The sequence below is a fragment of the Ictalurus punctatus genome, chromosome 27 (genome assembly GCF_001660625.3).
Source record: "Ictalurus punctatus breed USDA103 chromosome 27, Coco_2.0, whole genome shotgun sequence".
Lineage (NCBI taxonomy): Eukaryota > Metazoa > Chordata > Actinopteri > Siluriformes > Ictaluridae > Ictalurus > Ictalurus punctatus.
The window spans coordinates 8,507,052-8,520,360 of NC_030442.2; the positions used below are offsets into that span (position 1 = coordinate 8,507,052).

Here is a 13,309-nt window from a genome sequence, read left to right on the forward strand (position 1 = left end):
CACTACCAATGACTTAAATTCAATAATAATCTGAAAAACAGATGACCATGATGAAAAATATACATGAAAATATAAACTAATAATAAAACATAAATGATAATACAAATGCGTTAGGAAATACATAACATAGAAATATGTGAAAATAAAGTATGCTGTAAATATCATGTATTTATTCAGATCCATTTTCCTACAATAAGTAACGAGGGTCATTTGGCAAATTTTTTTTTTTTAAAGTCTAGGAAATGCGAGTTTCTACAGAAATTGTACATTAGGCTAACAAAAGATCTGAAACATTCAGCCCTTATGTGTATTAATAATATGATAGGCTAGTTTATGTGCAGTTCACCTCCATCATGGACTCTTTCTCTGCACTGTCTGATTGCAAGCATTTGGCTCCGTCTAGCTCATCATGCATCTCTGAGAGCTGGTCCTGCAGGTCCCGGATCTCTGTCTGATACTGTTCTCTCTCCATCTTCACTTGGAAAAGCCTGCAAAACACACACACACACACACACACACACACACACACACACACACACACACACACACACGCTGAACACCTGCACACTGTAATATCTCTGACTGCCTACTGACTGAGTATTTACAGCCTATTAAGCATTGACTGCGTCTGTATCACACACACACACCTGTACCCTCTTCCACCTGCCTGAGAAATTGCAGGTAAGACATCTGCAAGGGGCTCTGTAGTGAAATAGTACTCACTAAATGACTAAACAGACAGGCCATTATGGCAGAGAGACAAAAAAGGACTGTGAATGGGATAACTGCTCTTTGTATATACAGCAACTGGTTAGCACAATCCAACATCTGTTTCCTTAATACCAATAGTGATATGATTTTTAATCATATCAATTAATGTGATATGACTTTCTTTTCTCTCACAGGAACTAATTGAGGGCATTTTCACACTTGGCCTGAATACTCAAGCCAGTCTCTTTTGTGGGAGGGTGTCATCATTGCAAGTATAATTCGCTCCAAATTCTAGATTGATCGCACAATTCTTGTCATTTCTGTCAAACACACTGTTTTCAGACTATTGGCAGACTATAAGTACAAACAGACTTGTTTTTTGTTGACTGTCTCTATAAAGTGTGAATCTTTCCTTCGTACCTTCAGCAAAGGAAGTGTGGTTCTATGAGAATGACTTGGATACCTTCTACACATGCCGAGAGCTTCCAAGAAAATCACTAAGTTTCACAGTATTTACAATAAATACTGATGTCATATAGCCACTTTTCCCTGAAACCATCTCACGGAGTTCACACCTGCTCAGCGCTCGTTCCAGAGACAAGGAACCCTAGCGTTTACCCAGGGTTCAAAGAAGCACATGCATAACTAGTGTTCTAATTCTCCAGTCCTAACCACCAAGGGTGGTGAGAATCAACTGGATAACAATGTCATGAGCACCTGGACACAACTAGAAAAATGTTAGGAGATGACTGTTGCAGCCATGCCACTGGGAGGAACAATGCTAACTGTGTACAGCCTGGAGAAGGTGCACGGTGATGCCTCGGAAGCAAGCATGCTGCAGTGGCTCCCAAAAACATCTGTATTGATTCTTTACACATCTGCCAAACACATCTGTAGTGTAGGGACTTGCTGCTGACTAGCAGTCCCTGAAGAAAAAATAGTGCTTTTGGGAATTGGGAAATGCAGTTGATGAAGTAAACTCCACTGGTGGAACAGGTTCCACCGAACGGTAAACAAGGCCAGTACTATGGGCTCTTGCTGTCAATCCAAACACGTCTTTATAAATCTAAATAAAATCCTTGCATTGAGAATTCAGTTGCAGCCAGCATTGTGTGAAATATTGCATTCAGTGCTATCGCATGCGTAGCGCTATCAAACCCCACTCGACCTGCTGCCATTTTAAGAGTGGGAGCCGGGGAGCAGCGCTTGCAAGCTCACAGAGAACTACCCAGACCCAGTTTCATGCCTTGCCAAGGCTGGAATTGAATATGCCGGTTCAACTACTTCGTCATTATCAGCAGTGAATTAACTGCTAACTACTAATTTATCTAGCAGTTAACGTTTGTTAGCCAGCTAATGATTGCTATATTGCTGCAAAATAACTAAATAAGCCATTATCTGATATTCAGCTAATTATCAGTGACCGATACACCAACTTGTAGCTAGCGAATGTTAGGTAAGTTAGCTAGCTAGCTAACATTAATGTTAGATCAAAAATAAACTGCTGAGTTTCACAGAAAATTTTTAACAAAATACTAATTTAATATTAGTATTCCAGTGTGGGTTAGCTATTTAATGGTAGCTTGGTTAGTGTAATTCTATACTGACAAAAGCAATTTACAGCTGCCAAAGCAGGTAATCACTGGATTTTATTTTAAAAGAGCAATTAACCAGTCCCTCTAGTATTTCACAAGTTTGCTAACCCGTAAATGAACGCAAAATCAAGCAAACTGCGCAATATTCGGAGGAGCTTGCAAATTTTCAAAATTACCGCAGATTTTCCGATGATTTGGGCCAAGACGTGTCGTGTGATGTCATCACAACACTCATTCACTCAAAGCACTCTTCGATTCATGAGCATTGAATGCGAGTACAGCTAAACGATCTCATTAACCAACAAACATCACTGCAAAAGACTGTGGAAAACTATTTCATATACCAAATAATATATGCGTAGGCTAGCCAATGACGTGAAACGTGAATCAGGAAACAATGTGAAGGTTAGACCAGGTTATTTGACACCAAGTCTAAGGCTTGACAAAACCTACTGAACTTAGGGCAAGCAACTACTGCAAGCATGCAAACATTTACTTTAGTGCTTCACAAAGCCATTCAAAGTCAATCTTACTCTTCCAGCGTGGTGCGTAGATCAGCCTCCGCTTTGGCTAGGTTGTCCTGCAGTTTGTCGCATTCAGCTTGATTCAATTCCAGCTCTTTTTGCAGTTTCTTGACACCGGCTCCAGCCTTTTCCTGCATCTCACTCAACCCCTTTTGTTTCTGTTTAAAATGATTTAATATTAGATATAATGCATGCCTACAATATGCTATTTTGTTTACCCTGTATTATTCCTAATCCAGTATAATTGCTTAACGTGGTTATTCCCACCAGAAGAGATGATAACAGCAAGCTTTTAAATACACACGAAGAAATGCTAGTGTAAACAGACTAATTATGAGGACCAAAGTTGCAGCTGATGAATTTCAGATTTAGTGTATGAACTACTTCATGGTTAAAATACCTTGTTTTCATCCTCCAGTTGTTTTTTGAGACTTCCGACCTCTTTTTCCAGTTCCGCTTTCTGCTCCTGGAGGGCTTTGGCCTGGGCTGAAAGGTCTGGAGACTACCAGGGGAAAGTTTATATGTGACTAGCTAGTAACTTCGACATTACGTGATAAACAGGCTAGTGACTAGTATGCAAATTTGTGATCTACTATAATATGGGTTTATTACAGAACTAGAAGATGATTTTTGCACAACTGGTATGCATTCACATGCACGTTTATCTAACTTCAAATTAAAAAAAAAAAAATTCGTTTGCTGTTTAGCAATCCGATTAACAAAAAATAGCAGAATCATTTTTCTTGGCAAGAAGCAGAGGTTTGGATTTTGGCAGCGTGTTGCTACTCACAACAGTTGCACTCTAGAGCTTTCTCATTCAGCATGCACATGTTTAAACATTAGCCACGATCGCAGCGCTGCCTGGGTAAATACAGGCGGTCAGGTGAAAGCCTCTGTGAGTGGACAGCCTGTGATAAGTAGCTCATAGCTTTGTCTTGTTCTAAGCCCAATTACTGCAGTACAACAACGGCTTACTTTGTTGTCCCCTTGCGCGCTTCCTGTGGCCCGTGACTTCAGTGTCTGGATTTTTTCAAACACCAGGTTGACCTTCCTCTTGGTGGTGTCATCACTGTCACTGCTCCTAAGAAACACACAAGGACACATGGTGTTCTCATACACGTCACCACCACTATGAAAGATTCGCTGGCCTGCCCTGGGTGTGTGTGTGTGTGTGTGTGTGTGTCTGTGGACAGAAAGGATCAGAGTTTAATCCTTAACATTTCTTGGAAAAAAGGAATCTGGCTCACAGCCTGAGCAAAGGGCAAAATGCTTAGCTTTGATGTGCCACATTATGACCTGCCCACCTACCCACCCTCATTACCCCCCACTCGTCAGGCACATGGCTGCAAATATGTTTGAGAAGCAGAGAGTGAATGTTTCAGAGAATAGAGCACAATACTATGTTAGTCACAATGCTTAGGGTTTGCATTCATTTTACGTTGTGACCTTTTGTGTTTATGGTTACAGAGTGGCCTCGTACCTCTCCATGCACGCCTCGGTGAACAAGATTTAATGGCGTCACCTAATAGGGACTCAGATGCTCAACATCACTGAATAAAACATGGTTTGCCTGACGCAGGCAAGACACGTGCGCATGGATGCTCTCTAAGAAATTTGGAGTACCAGACACCTGAGCTTTCTATTAAACAGGAGACATCGGATCCATGTTCAGCCTCTTCGTTAAATGCACATCTATAATCGCTGCTTCATCTTTCGACAGCGAGCACATCAGGAATGCAAAGGGGGTGGAACTTTTGACACGAAGAACACGACATTGGGTGAGTGTACGGTTACAGACTTGTATTCACTAAGTATTACAGTACTATGGGACTCTTCTGCTGCACCTTCGATGCAGACCAACAATCGTACATAATTACACAGGAACAGGAAACAGGAAACAGGGAATTTTAGCCCCTTGTTAAGCAGGACAGAACAAATCTCCAGAACAGGTATTAGGAGATGCCTGGTTCCAAATCTGACTCCCTGGAACCCTCACACACACACACACACACATCCACCTCCCTTAATTCCAGAGAATGAGTCATGTAGGGAGTAGAATAATAATCAACATGGTATCTGCAGGAGGTGAAAAATGAATCATCTGGGGGAAAAAAATAACATCTTACATTTTTGTATACGGTGCCAAAATTTTTTTAAAAAAATAATCAGATAAGCCGAGATAACCAGAATTGTGCTGGTATGTGTCATGGACCACTGATTGGTCATACTGACCGTTCTGAAATATCAGGGAATTTTTGTACATCATGTTCTCAGAGTCAGAGACTCCGAAGCAGCATGTTTTGTGTGTGTGAGTGTGCGTGTACGAGCATTAAACAGCCGAGTCCGCTCTTTTGTTCTTTACTCGTTCCGGAGTTGAGCCGTCAGAAATCTTGTACATTGGAAACTTCTCTCTGATAAGAACATCTGGACATTTTAATAGGGACATTTTTATGTCTAAAACTTTAGAGGGTGTTGTGCTTAAACATTTCAGCATCATACCAATAAAGCATATAGTGCTACTGAGAGAGCAATGCCAAGCAAATAAACACACAAGACGTGTTTCACCTGTCAAAATAAAACGTGCCGTTTGAAAAACTCACCCATCTTTGAGGTAATTAAATAAGATCTGCTTAGCAGTCTCTTCATGCGTTTGTTGTGACAGCTCTTGTTGGCCTTTCAGAAGATCAGGTGTTGTCTGTTCCCGGATTTTAAAAAAAAGCAGAAAACATTAGTGCACAGCTGTTCACTGACATATTTTCTGCTTTAGACCACGAAATCCTATTTAAGTGAGCTGTTTAATCAACACACAAGCATTTATTCCACAAAGATTACTGCCACGGTGCAACCTGATAACGTCACATCGTTAGATGAAATGATGAGATAGAAATCTTACATACCTCAGCAACCATTTCATTTGTCTTCTTATTGTAGTTTGGAACAGCTCTAGACAAAGACGTTGTAGCCACACTGGTCACGGTCTTAGTGCTTTGTGTTATTTTTTTGGCCTCTGTTCCCTTGTTCTCCGCAGGCAGAATGGAGGGACGATTCGGTGGTTTCTTAAAGCCTAGGATGGAATCTGCAACACTTGGCATTGCTCCTTGTGGAGAGCCTGGCTCACTGCTGATCCGTGCCACATTTCTGTAGGTTGTTCTCCGTCCAACAGTGGAAAAGGGGGACTTATTCAGAAGTTGTGAGGGCCTGAGCACATGCTCGCTGGAACTTCCTCGGTTACGGCTCACCTCGTCCACATACTCGGAGTCTCCCTTCAGGCCAAAAGGCAAGGCACTGTCCACGCTACGGGAACGTTTGCGATCTTCTAGGTTGATACGGTTCCTCCGACCAGTGCGTCCTCGCCTCTGCTGGCCTTCTTTTCCATCAAACTTACTGATGAGCTCACCTACGCCTGGGATGGAGCCTGTGTCAATGTCTCGGCCTGTTCCAGGCAGGAAAGGGATATAGCGACGGTTCTCATGGCGATTAATGCTGTCCCCATATAGTGCCTCAAACAGCTCTTCCTTGGCAGTAGTGGTAGAGGATATGGAGGAATTACGCGAGCGTGATGACTGGAGCACAGGGCCGCTGGAGTCGGTTCTTCGTAAGGGAAGTATGTCTGGCTCTCTGTGACTTCGCTCCAGACTGGAGTTTGTGCTGCTTGTTGTGCTTGGAGTCCTGTAGGAGGACTGCTCACTGGGAACACTGGTGGTAGAAGATACCTGAGAAACCGAGGATTGTGCTTGGACTTGAGGTTTTGCTTGAGTCTGAGCTTGGCCTTTAGATAAATCTTTTTGAGGCTGCACTCTAGATGGGAATGTTTGAGGTAGGGCTTGTGGCTGAGCCCTTTTTTTCGTGTCCTGTGCTGGTGGATCTGTGTTTTTGGGTTGTTCTAGAATTAATGATTTGGAACCTGGGCAGGCTGTTCTTGGTAGAGAACCTGGATGTGTATTTCTACTCTCAGCAGCAGAAAGAGGCTGAGGTGAAATGCTGTGGAAGTTCCCAAGGGCATTGCGCTCTGGGTCATAGGGCTTGAGGATCTCTGGATGCTTCTGGAAGTTTAGCAGAGTGGACGGCTTCTTTGCCTGAGCGTCTCTGGACTCAGAGAGATCATTGTGAGGGTTGACATGTGGAGCCTGATGCTGGGCTCGGAATTCAGCAAAGGGGTTATCAGAGAGATTTTCACTGGTTACTCTGAAGTCATATTCCTGATAGTTATCAATAAAGGACCCTTCAGACTCATTGTATCCATTATTGTTGCTGGGGGCTGCATAAGGGTTGAACCTTCTGTCTTGATTATTCAGAACAACATATGGGTGTCCATCTATGCCTTGGACCCTGATACTGAGGCCATAGCTGCTGTTATTTTGGCCTGGTGCCCGTGCAGGGTGAGTGTAGCTCGACTGTAGTCCAGTATTTGGAAGGCCACTGACTTCATAGGACTCCATCAAGAATACTGAGGGAAGGATTTCAAATCCTGCTCTCTGGAAATGGCCCACGTCTGCAAACAAAGCCATAAGCTCATTATTGTCCAAAAACAGATACCTTCAAATCCAAATGACTTCTGTAAATGTTTTGAAATTCTAACCGGCCACTAATGAGATTTTAACGTCTGGTGACCTTTGATTTGTTCATTGAGTTTATTGGGTTGCAACAATGAATGGAGTGTGTGCAAGTGTAGCCTGTATTAAATCCCTTCCGCTGGGCATTGCAATTGACAAACCTAGCTGAATAAAAGTTGCTGAAAGACAACAGTTAAACAGTTATTAGCTAAACAATAATTACATAGCAAACACACCTGGCTCTGTACATTTACTCTTAAAGTGTCAGCAATGATTCTTTCAAGGTTTTCATAGGTACAGTACATTACATAAATCCGCTGGATTACAAGGGCATGGCAAATACACAGGCAGTGGTAAGTAACCAGAATTTCAGTTTTGTATAATTCTTAATGAAATTTTTTTTTCCTATCCCACATGTGTACCATAATGTCTGGCAGCCTGGAAAAACCTGTGGTATATTCCTATATTGCTAAATGGCTGTATTCCATTAATAAATGTATTTCAACAAAACATTATGTTGAAATTTTTTTCTTTACTTTTTAATCTTGCACAAGCTATCGTGTTGGACATAAGCATAATGAATTCAAATCATACTGGAACTTTCAAATGCAGTTATCTCCCGTTACCCTTGAGGTAAACATTTTTAAATTGCCATAACTGTAATGGTTGAGTGAAACATATTTCATTTCTGAGGAAAATCAGTTTTCAGAACTATATCTCAGAAATGTAAAGATTTCACCGTGTCTAGGATTTTTCCCAGGCCACTACACATATGCAATTTCCTTGGACAAAAAATTCTGATAGAATTTCTGAGAAAAGAAACGTGTTTACTCAAAGTCTAAGCATATCTGCTGTTGAGGTTTACACATGCAGAAACCTTTATGCATAACATATTTCATAGAAGCGTTCATAAGGTCCAATTCCATAGAATTAGTTTTTTTTAAATGCATTTCTGTAGTGTCTAAAACGAGATAAGAACAGCTTTGCGAAGACATTTTTCATGTGTCTCATAGTAAGACTGTTAAAGTGTAATGGAGGTTTTGAATTCCTGTTGTAAAGCATAAACATTTATTTGAACATTTATTCACAGAATTAAACGCTTTTGTTCCCAGAATTCAACAAGTGCCCTTAGAAAGTCAAAGACGTCCACCTCAGCGGAGCAATCCAGAGTAGACGGTATTATTCCAAGGGTATTTAAATGTTGTATAACCTATCTGCCCTACATGCCAACCATTCATGTATCAAATTACCCCTCTATCAGTCAAAAAAGGGCATTTTTAATACATGTGCTTGTTCCTGACACAAAGCAATATACATATCATCCCCAACCAGGCATCAGAGTGGCAAAATGCCTTTATCAGAGTGACTAAAGCCCTTTATTGTTTATGTTATCAGCAGACCCCAGTGATAACACAAACAAATAAACACATTTCGCACTGGTTCACCTCGGCCCACATCACACAGGCCTTTGACTGAAAGGTTTCCATGACGAAGAACCACACTGGCCACAACAAACAATCCTCACCTCCATATCTGCATATTAATACCCCGGCATACTCTCCTTACTCTGCTTCAAAACACAAATGCAAAACATGCAAAACAGCATGTAAGCAATTTTTTTCTGGTTTAATACATGATAAAACATGAAAATCCCAAATCTTCCAGCACTTCTTCCAGAGAAGAAAAGCACAGATCTTCCAGAAGAAAAGCCAGAACAATGAGCTGTGACGTGTCCACATGAGGAAAATGGGATACGCAATATGTTTCTTTTAGACTCAGGATCACGTTATTCAGCGCACAGGAACTTCAGGGTGATACCACAGCTTCTTTCCTTTCATTGTGTCCTCTGGAAGTGGTCAAGTTCTGGTTTCTGACAGGGAGGAAGGCCACATGGCCTGTGCCAGCTTACATTCACTCCCCATTAATCTCTCATCCAAAACACTTACACTTCACTAGTGTACACTTCTTTAGTATATACTTCTCTAAGTGGTGTATGCAGTCACTGATCATGCCAAAGCTTAACCATCAAACTTAAAACAATGACCAAAGCTTAACCTCACCCTAAATGAATCCTGAAACATCTGCAGGAAATTCCAGCATTAACAATGTGATATTTGAGCCTACACTGAGCTGCAAAGTGTCTCACTGCTTACACAGCAGCACTGGTGGAGTAATTGTACTTCGTTATTATATCTAAGTATTACTTATATATTACTTTGTTATTACCGAATTTGAGTAATTGTACTCTTACGTAGGTACATTTCCAAGAAAAAGAATACTTACTTTTTACTCCTTACATTTTTGTTTAGACCTTCATTACAACTAGTGAAGGTCTCTTCTCTCATCTAGCCAGTGACTGTACGCTATATATCAGTCGAATGGGCTCAGTTTATCATCCAATCATTTCCACTTTAGCATCCAATCAAGTTCATCAGTGTAGAAAAAAATCTAACAAGAATCATAAGTCATTATCTGCTGTAACCATGTCATGCTACGCAATGTGGAAAGAGCTATAACTATCTATGTGCATCTGAAGATAGATAAGTCACAGGACAGAAGTGTGAAACTTGAGAATGAGTACCTCTGGCCTTCCTTACCTCAACAACATTTCAATTTCCTTCTCTAAGCAAAGACGCATATACAATGAGATGTCACTTCTGTGTGCCTAGAAATCATTAACTCCAGCGTGAGTACGCTGTACATCTTTTTAATTCGCTAACGCTAACTGGATAGCCAAGTTAACGTGTTTTCTTTGCTAACACCAGGTTTGACTTGCGCCGTTTCCAGAAGCTAATAATCAGCTAGGGAGCAACTCACAAGCTAGTTAACAGTATATACAGGTTATTTACAGGACATTTTCAGATTCATTTAGTAGCAAACTACATAGCAATAGTTTTGCATATGGCAAGCAAACGTACAGAGATTGAATGATGCTTTCAGGCGTAAAGAGTGCAGCTGTTTTAAAAGGAAAATTATCTTCGAACAGTTTATTAAAAATAAAAATGACTAAAACTTAATTTATACATGAAAACATTAACTTAATTTCATCAGTTAAAACATTGATTTTTTACCTGTTAGTTAGTCTGTACAGGAATTTGGAGGGGTTTTTTTTGTGATTGTTGCAGCAAAAAAAGTTGATTTGTTTGCGGCTTTTTTCTAAATTTGCGATGCAATTTTGAGGAGATTTTTGTACTTTTATTTTGCGGAAAACTACTTTCGAATTTGCAATTGCAGGATATTGTTTTGCACAGTCTTTTCTTGGTAAATTAGACTTTTTAGCTGTAGTCATGTTTGACAAATGTGAATGGAAGAGGGCCTTGGCTGAATGTGCGTTGTGATGACATCACATGATGCGTCTTGGATCAAATCTGCGGAAAGTCTGCTGTAATTTCCAAAAAAAATCGCAAGCTCATGCGAATATTGCAGAGTTTCCTGATTAATACTGGAGTACAACTTATTTGTTTACTTACTTACTTAAAGTAGCAACTTATTTGCTTTTACTTGAGTACATTTATGGCTGGATACTTGCAATTCAAATTGAGATTTTTGACAAGTTATCTAAACTTTCACTTCAGAAGAATTTTCCAGTACTTTTTCCCCCCCATCCCTGAGCAGTAATGAGACAGGGTGTATATCCACTCAAGCGATCTTTCAGTGATAATGCAGACCAATAATCAAAAGCGGAACTATTTAGTGATAGAAAACACACACACACATATTTATAAAATAGAACTGACTGAATTCACACTTGTGTGTGAAACAGTATCCATGTATTTATCAGTGGAGGTGTCCGTGTCTAGTATCCGGCTCCCTAAAGGCTACTCTCAACACACTGAACACATCTCAAAGTGGTTAACTATGAGTATTCGTTCACTATTGACACCAAAGTGTGCACTAACAAGTATCAGGCATTTATAGCCTGCAGTCAACAAAACCGCATACAGACTCTTAAAACAACAAACTGGTACAGCAGCAACCGAGAGGAATATTACATATTACAGGTAAATAGCAGTTTATCGGCTAAATGTGATGTGAAGTCACACGGACAGTGTGGTTTGTGGTGTCTAGAAAACTGCATGAATTTTAAAGACTTTTGTAGATAACATGAATAGGCTTGAAAGAAAGAGGCTTTGAATACTATACAAAGCTGTGTAATTATGTGAAACAGATCTTACCGATCGCATGCTTCTTTAATAATTAGGGATGAACTAAGAATAAAGAGATTTCAGAGGCAATATAAAAGTGCTCACTAGTTTATGTTGTCATTACAGCTACGGCGGTTATTTATAGGAAACTGACCGTGTACAGCTCATGTCACTAATCTGATGCGGAGTAAAGTTTACACGCTGTATTCATATTAAACATTTCTGGATGATGAGAAGGTTGTTCATTTGACTTCATTTCTTTCAATTTCAATTGGAACAAAACTGAAGACCATCCATAAATACCGTAAACCCAGAGATCAAGACCTACCTGGTCAGGATGTCTTTTTTTTTTTTTTTTTTTTTTTGAAAGATAACTCTTTATAGGTTCACATCGGATTTGTGATGCTCTGTGAGTCATATCTGAATGATCAACAGTTTGAGATTCATAAACAAGACCATAGTTTACAAATTTTTCAACTGGGCAATACCTATCTAAGAGAAAGTTTGTACACATTTCCTCACCTAAAGACAGAAAGCTGAAGTATCTTGTAGGGGATCTTGATCAGTTAAGCAGAAGGTTCACATACAGCCAAGAGAAAATAAACCGGTATGTTCTGTTTCTTCAACAAAAAGCCCAGTGTAAAAGTTACTCTGTCTGTGTTACACCTGATGTTTTGAAGTAACTCTTTGACCTCTCTGAATCAACTTTAACTCTTAGGGTTTATACATCTTCTACTTACCTTTTATTTAACTCTTAGGGTTTATATATCTTCTACTTAGCTTTTACGTCCAGTTGGACTTAAATAAGCATTCTGTGGGAGATAAATAACTCTGGGGAGTTGTTGTTGTTGTTGTTGTTGTTATTGTTATGTACTATAATCCGGGCATGACTTTACTCAGAAAAGAGAAAGAGATTAACACTGATGCTTTCAAGAAAATGTGACCAGCTCCAAACTCCTACAAGATGTTGAAATGATAACAGGTGCTACTCGTGGTGCTTGAAGTACTCCGAGTACTGTTTCTAAATAACAAAAATCCTTAAAAGACATTCTTCACATACCCCAATTTGTGAGTTTCCACAGACTCTGACTAACCTGCCGAGTTTGTTGTAAAATAAATCTCCTGACTCGACTGCTGTCTAGTAAAGTTCCCACGCTCAGGTTCCTGAGAAACAAGTTCAAATAGAAGAAAAGCATTCAAAAGTAAGACCAAACTTACCGAGAGCAGATATTTAACACGCGGAACACGCACTTGTGGCTTTATCAGCTTGTGATAATAACCGCAAAGGAAAACACAAGCCCATGCTCCACTGAGTTTTTCAAAGTCAAACTTTAGTGCTTAGTCTTGGCGGTCGGGGGGCAGTTCCACTTAAAGCAACAGCTACGCACCGCGGCCCTAACCCCGCCCCTAAAACAGAGACACACCCCACCCACTTCAGGCCTAACCAGACACTCTGCCTTTACTGGTCCGCGTAACCACGCCCCATAATAAAACCCAGATGGGCTACTAACTTCTATCTGCAGTAAGATAAACACGACGCGCTAAGCCCCGCCTTCTCCACACCAAACTCCACCCACAACGAGACCATTCTTTAAGGATCTCCGGCCCTCCACACTTAACCCCGCCCACTGTGTCTACAGTCAGACTTGTGAGATTTCTGACAGGCTCGTCAGATAATGGCTCGCGCTTTATTGTTAGAATTGCAAATGACCTGAAACCAAGGCAACCACTTAACATGAAACAGGCGCGCGACTTTTTGCCTCTGAAAAATGTTTACAAAC

At 40.5% G+C, this 13,309-nt stretch overlaps 1 protein-coding gene across 1 annotated transcript in view; it reads right to left on the reverse strand.

Annotated features, from left to right (window-relative positions):
• Positions 1-12,905, reverse strand: part of cgnl1 (cingulin-like 1) — a 39,020-nt gene extending 26,115 nt beyond the window's left edge. The window contains exons 1-7 of the mRNA XM_017458778.3: positions 12,747-12,905; positions 5,728-7,322; positions 5,431-5,525; positions 3,806-3,911; positions 3,231-3,332; positions 2,840-2,988; positions 347-488 (exon numbers count right to left, since the gene is read on the reverse strand). Coding sequence (XP_017314267.1) covers positions 347-488; positions 2,840-2,988; positions 3,231-3,332; positions 3,806-3,911; positions 5,431-5,525; positions 5,728-7,269 — 2,136 coding nt within the window. The 5' untranslated portion in view covers positions 7,270-7,322; positions 12,747-12,905. The remainder of the gene's footprint in view (positions 1-346; positions 489-2,839; positions 2,989-3,230; positions 3,333-3,805; positions 3,912-5,430; positions 5,526-5,727; positions 7,323-12,746) is intronic.
• Positions 12,906-13,309: the final 404 nt, after the last annotated feature.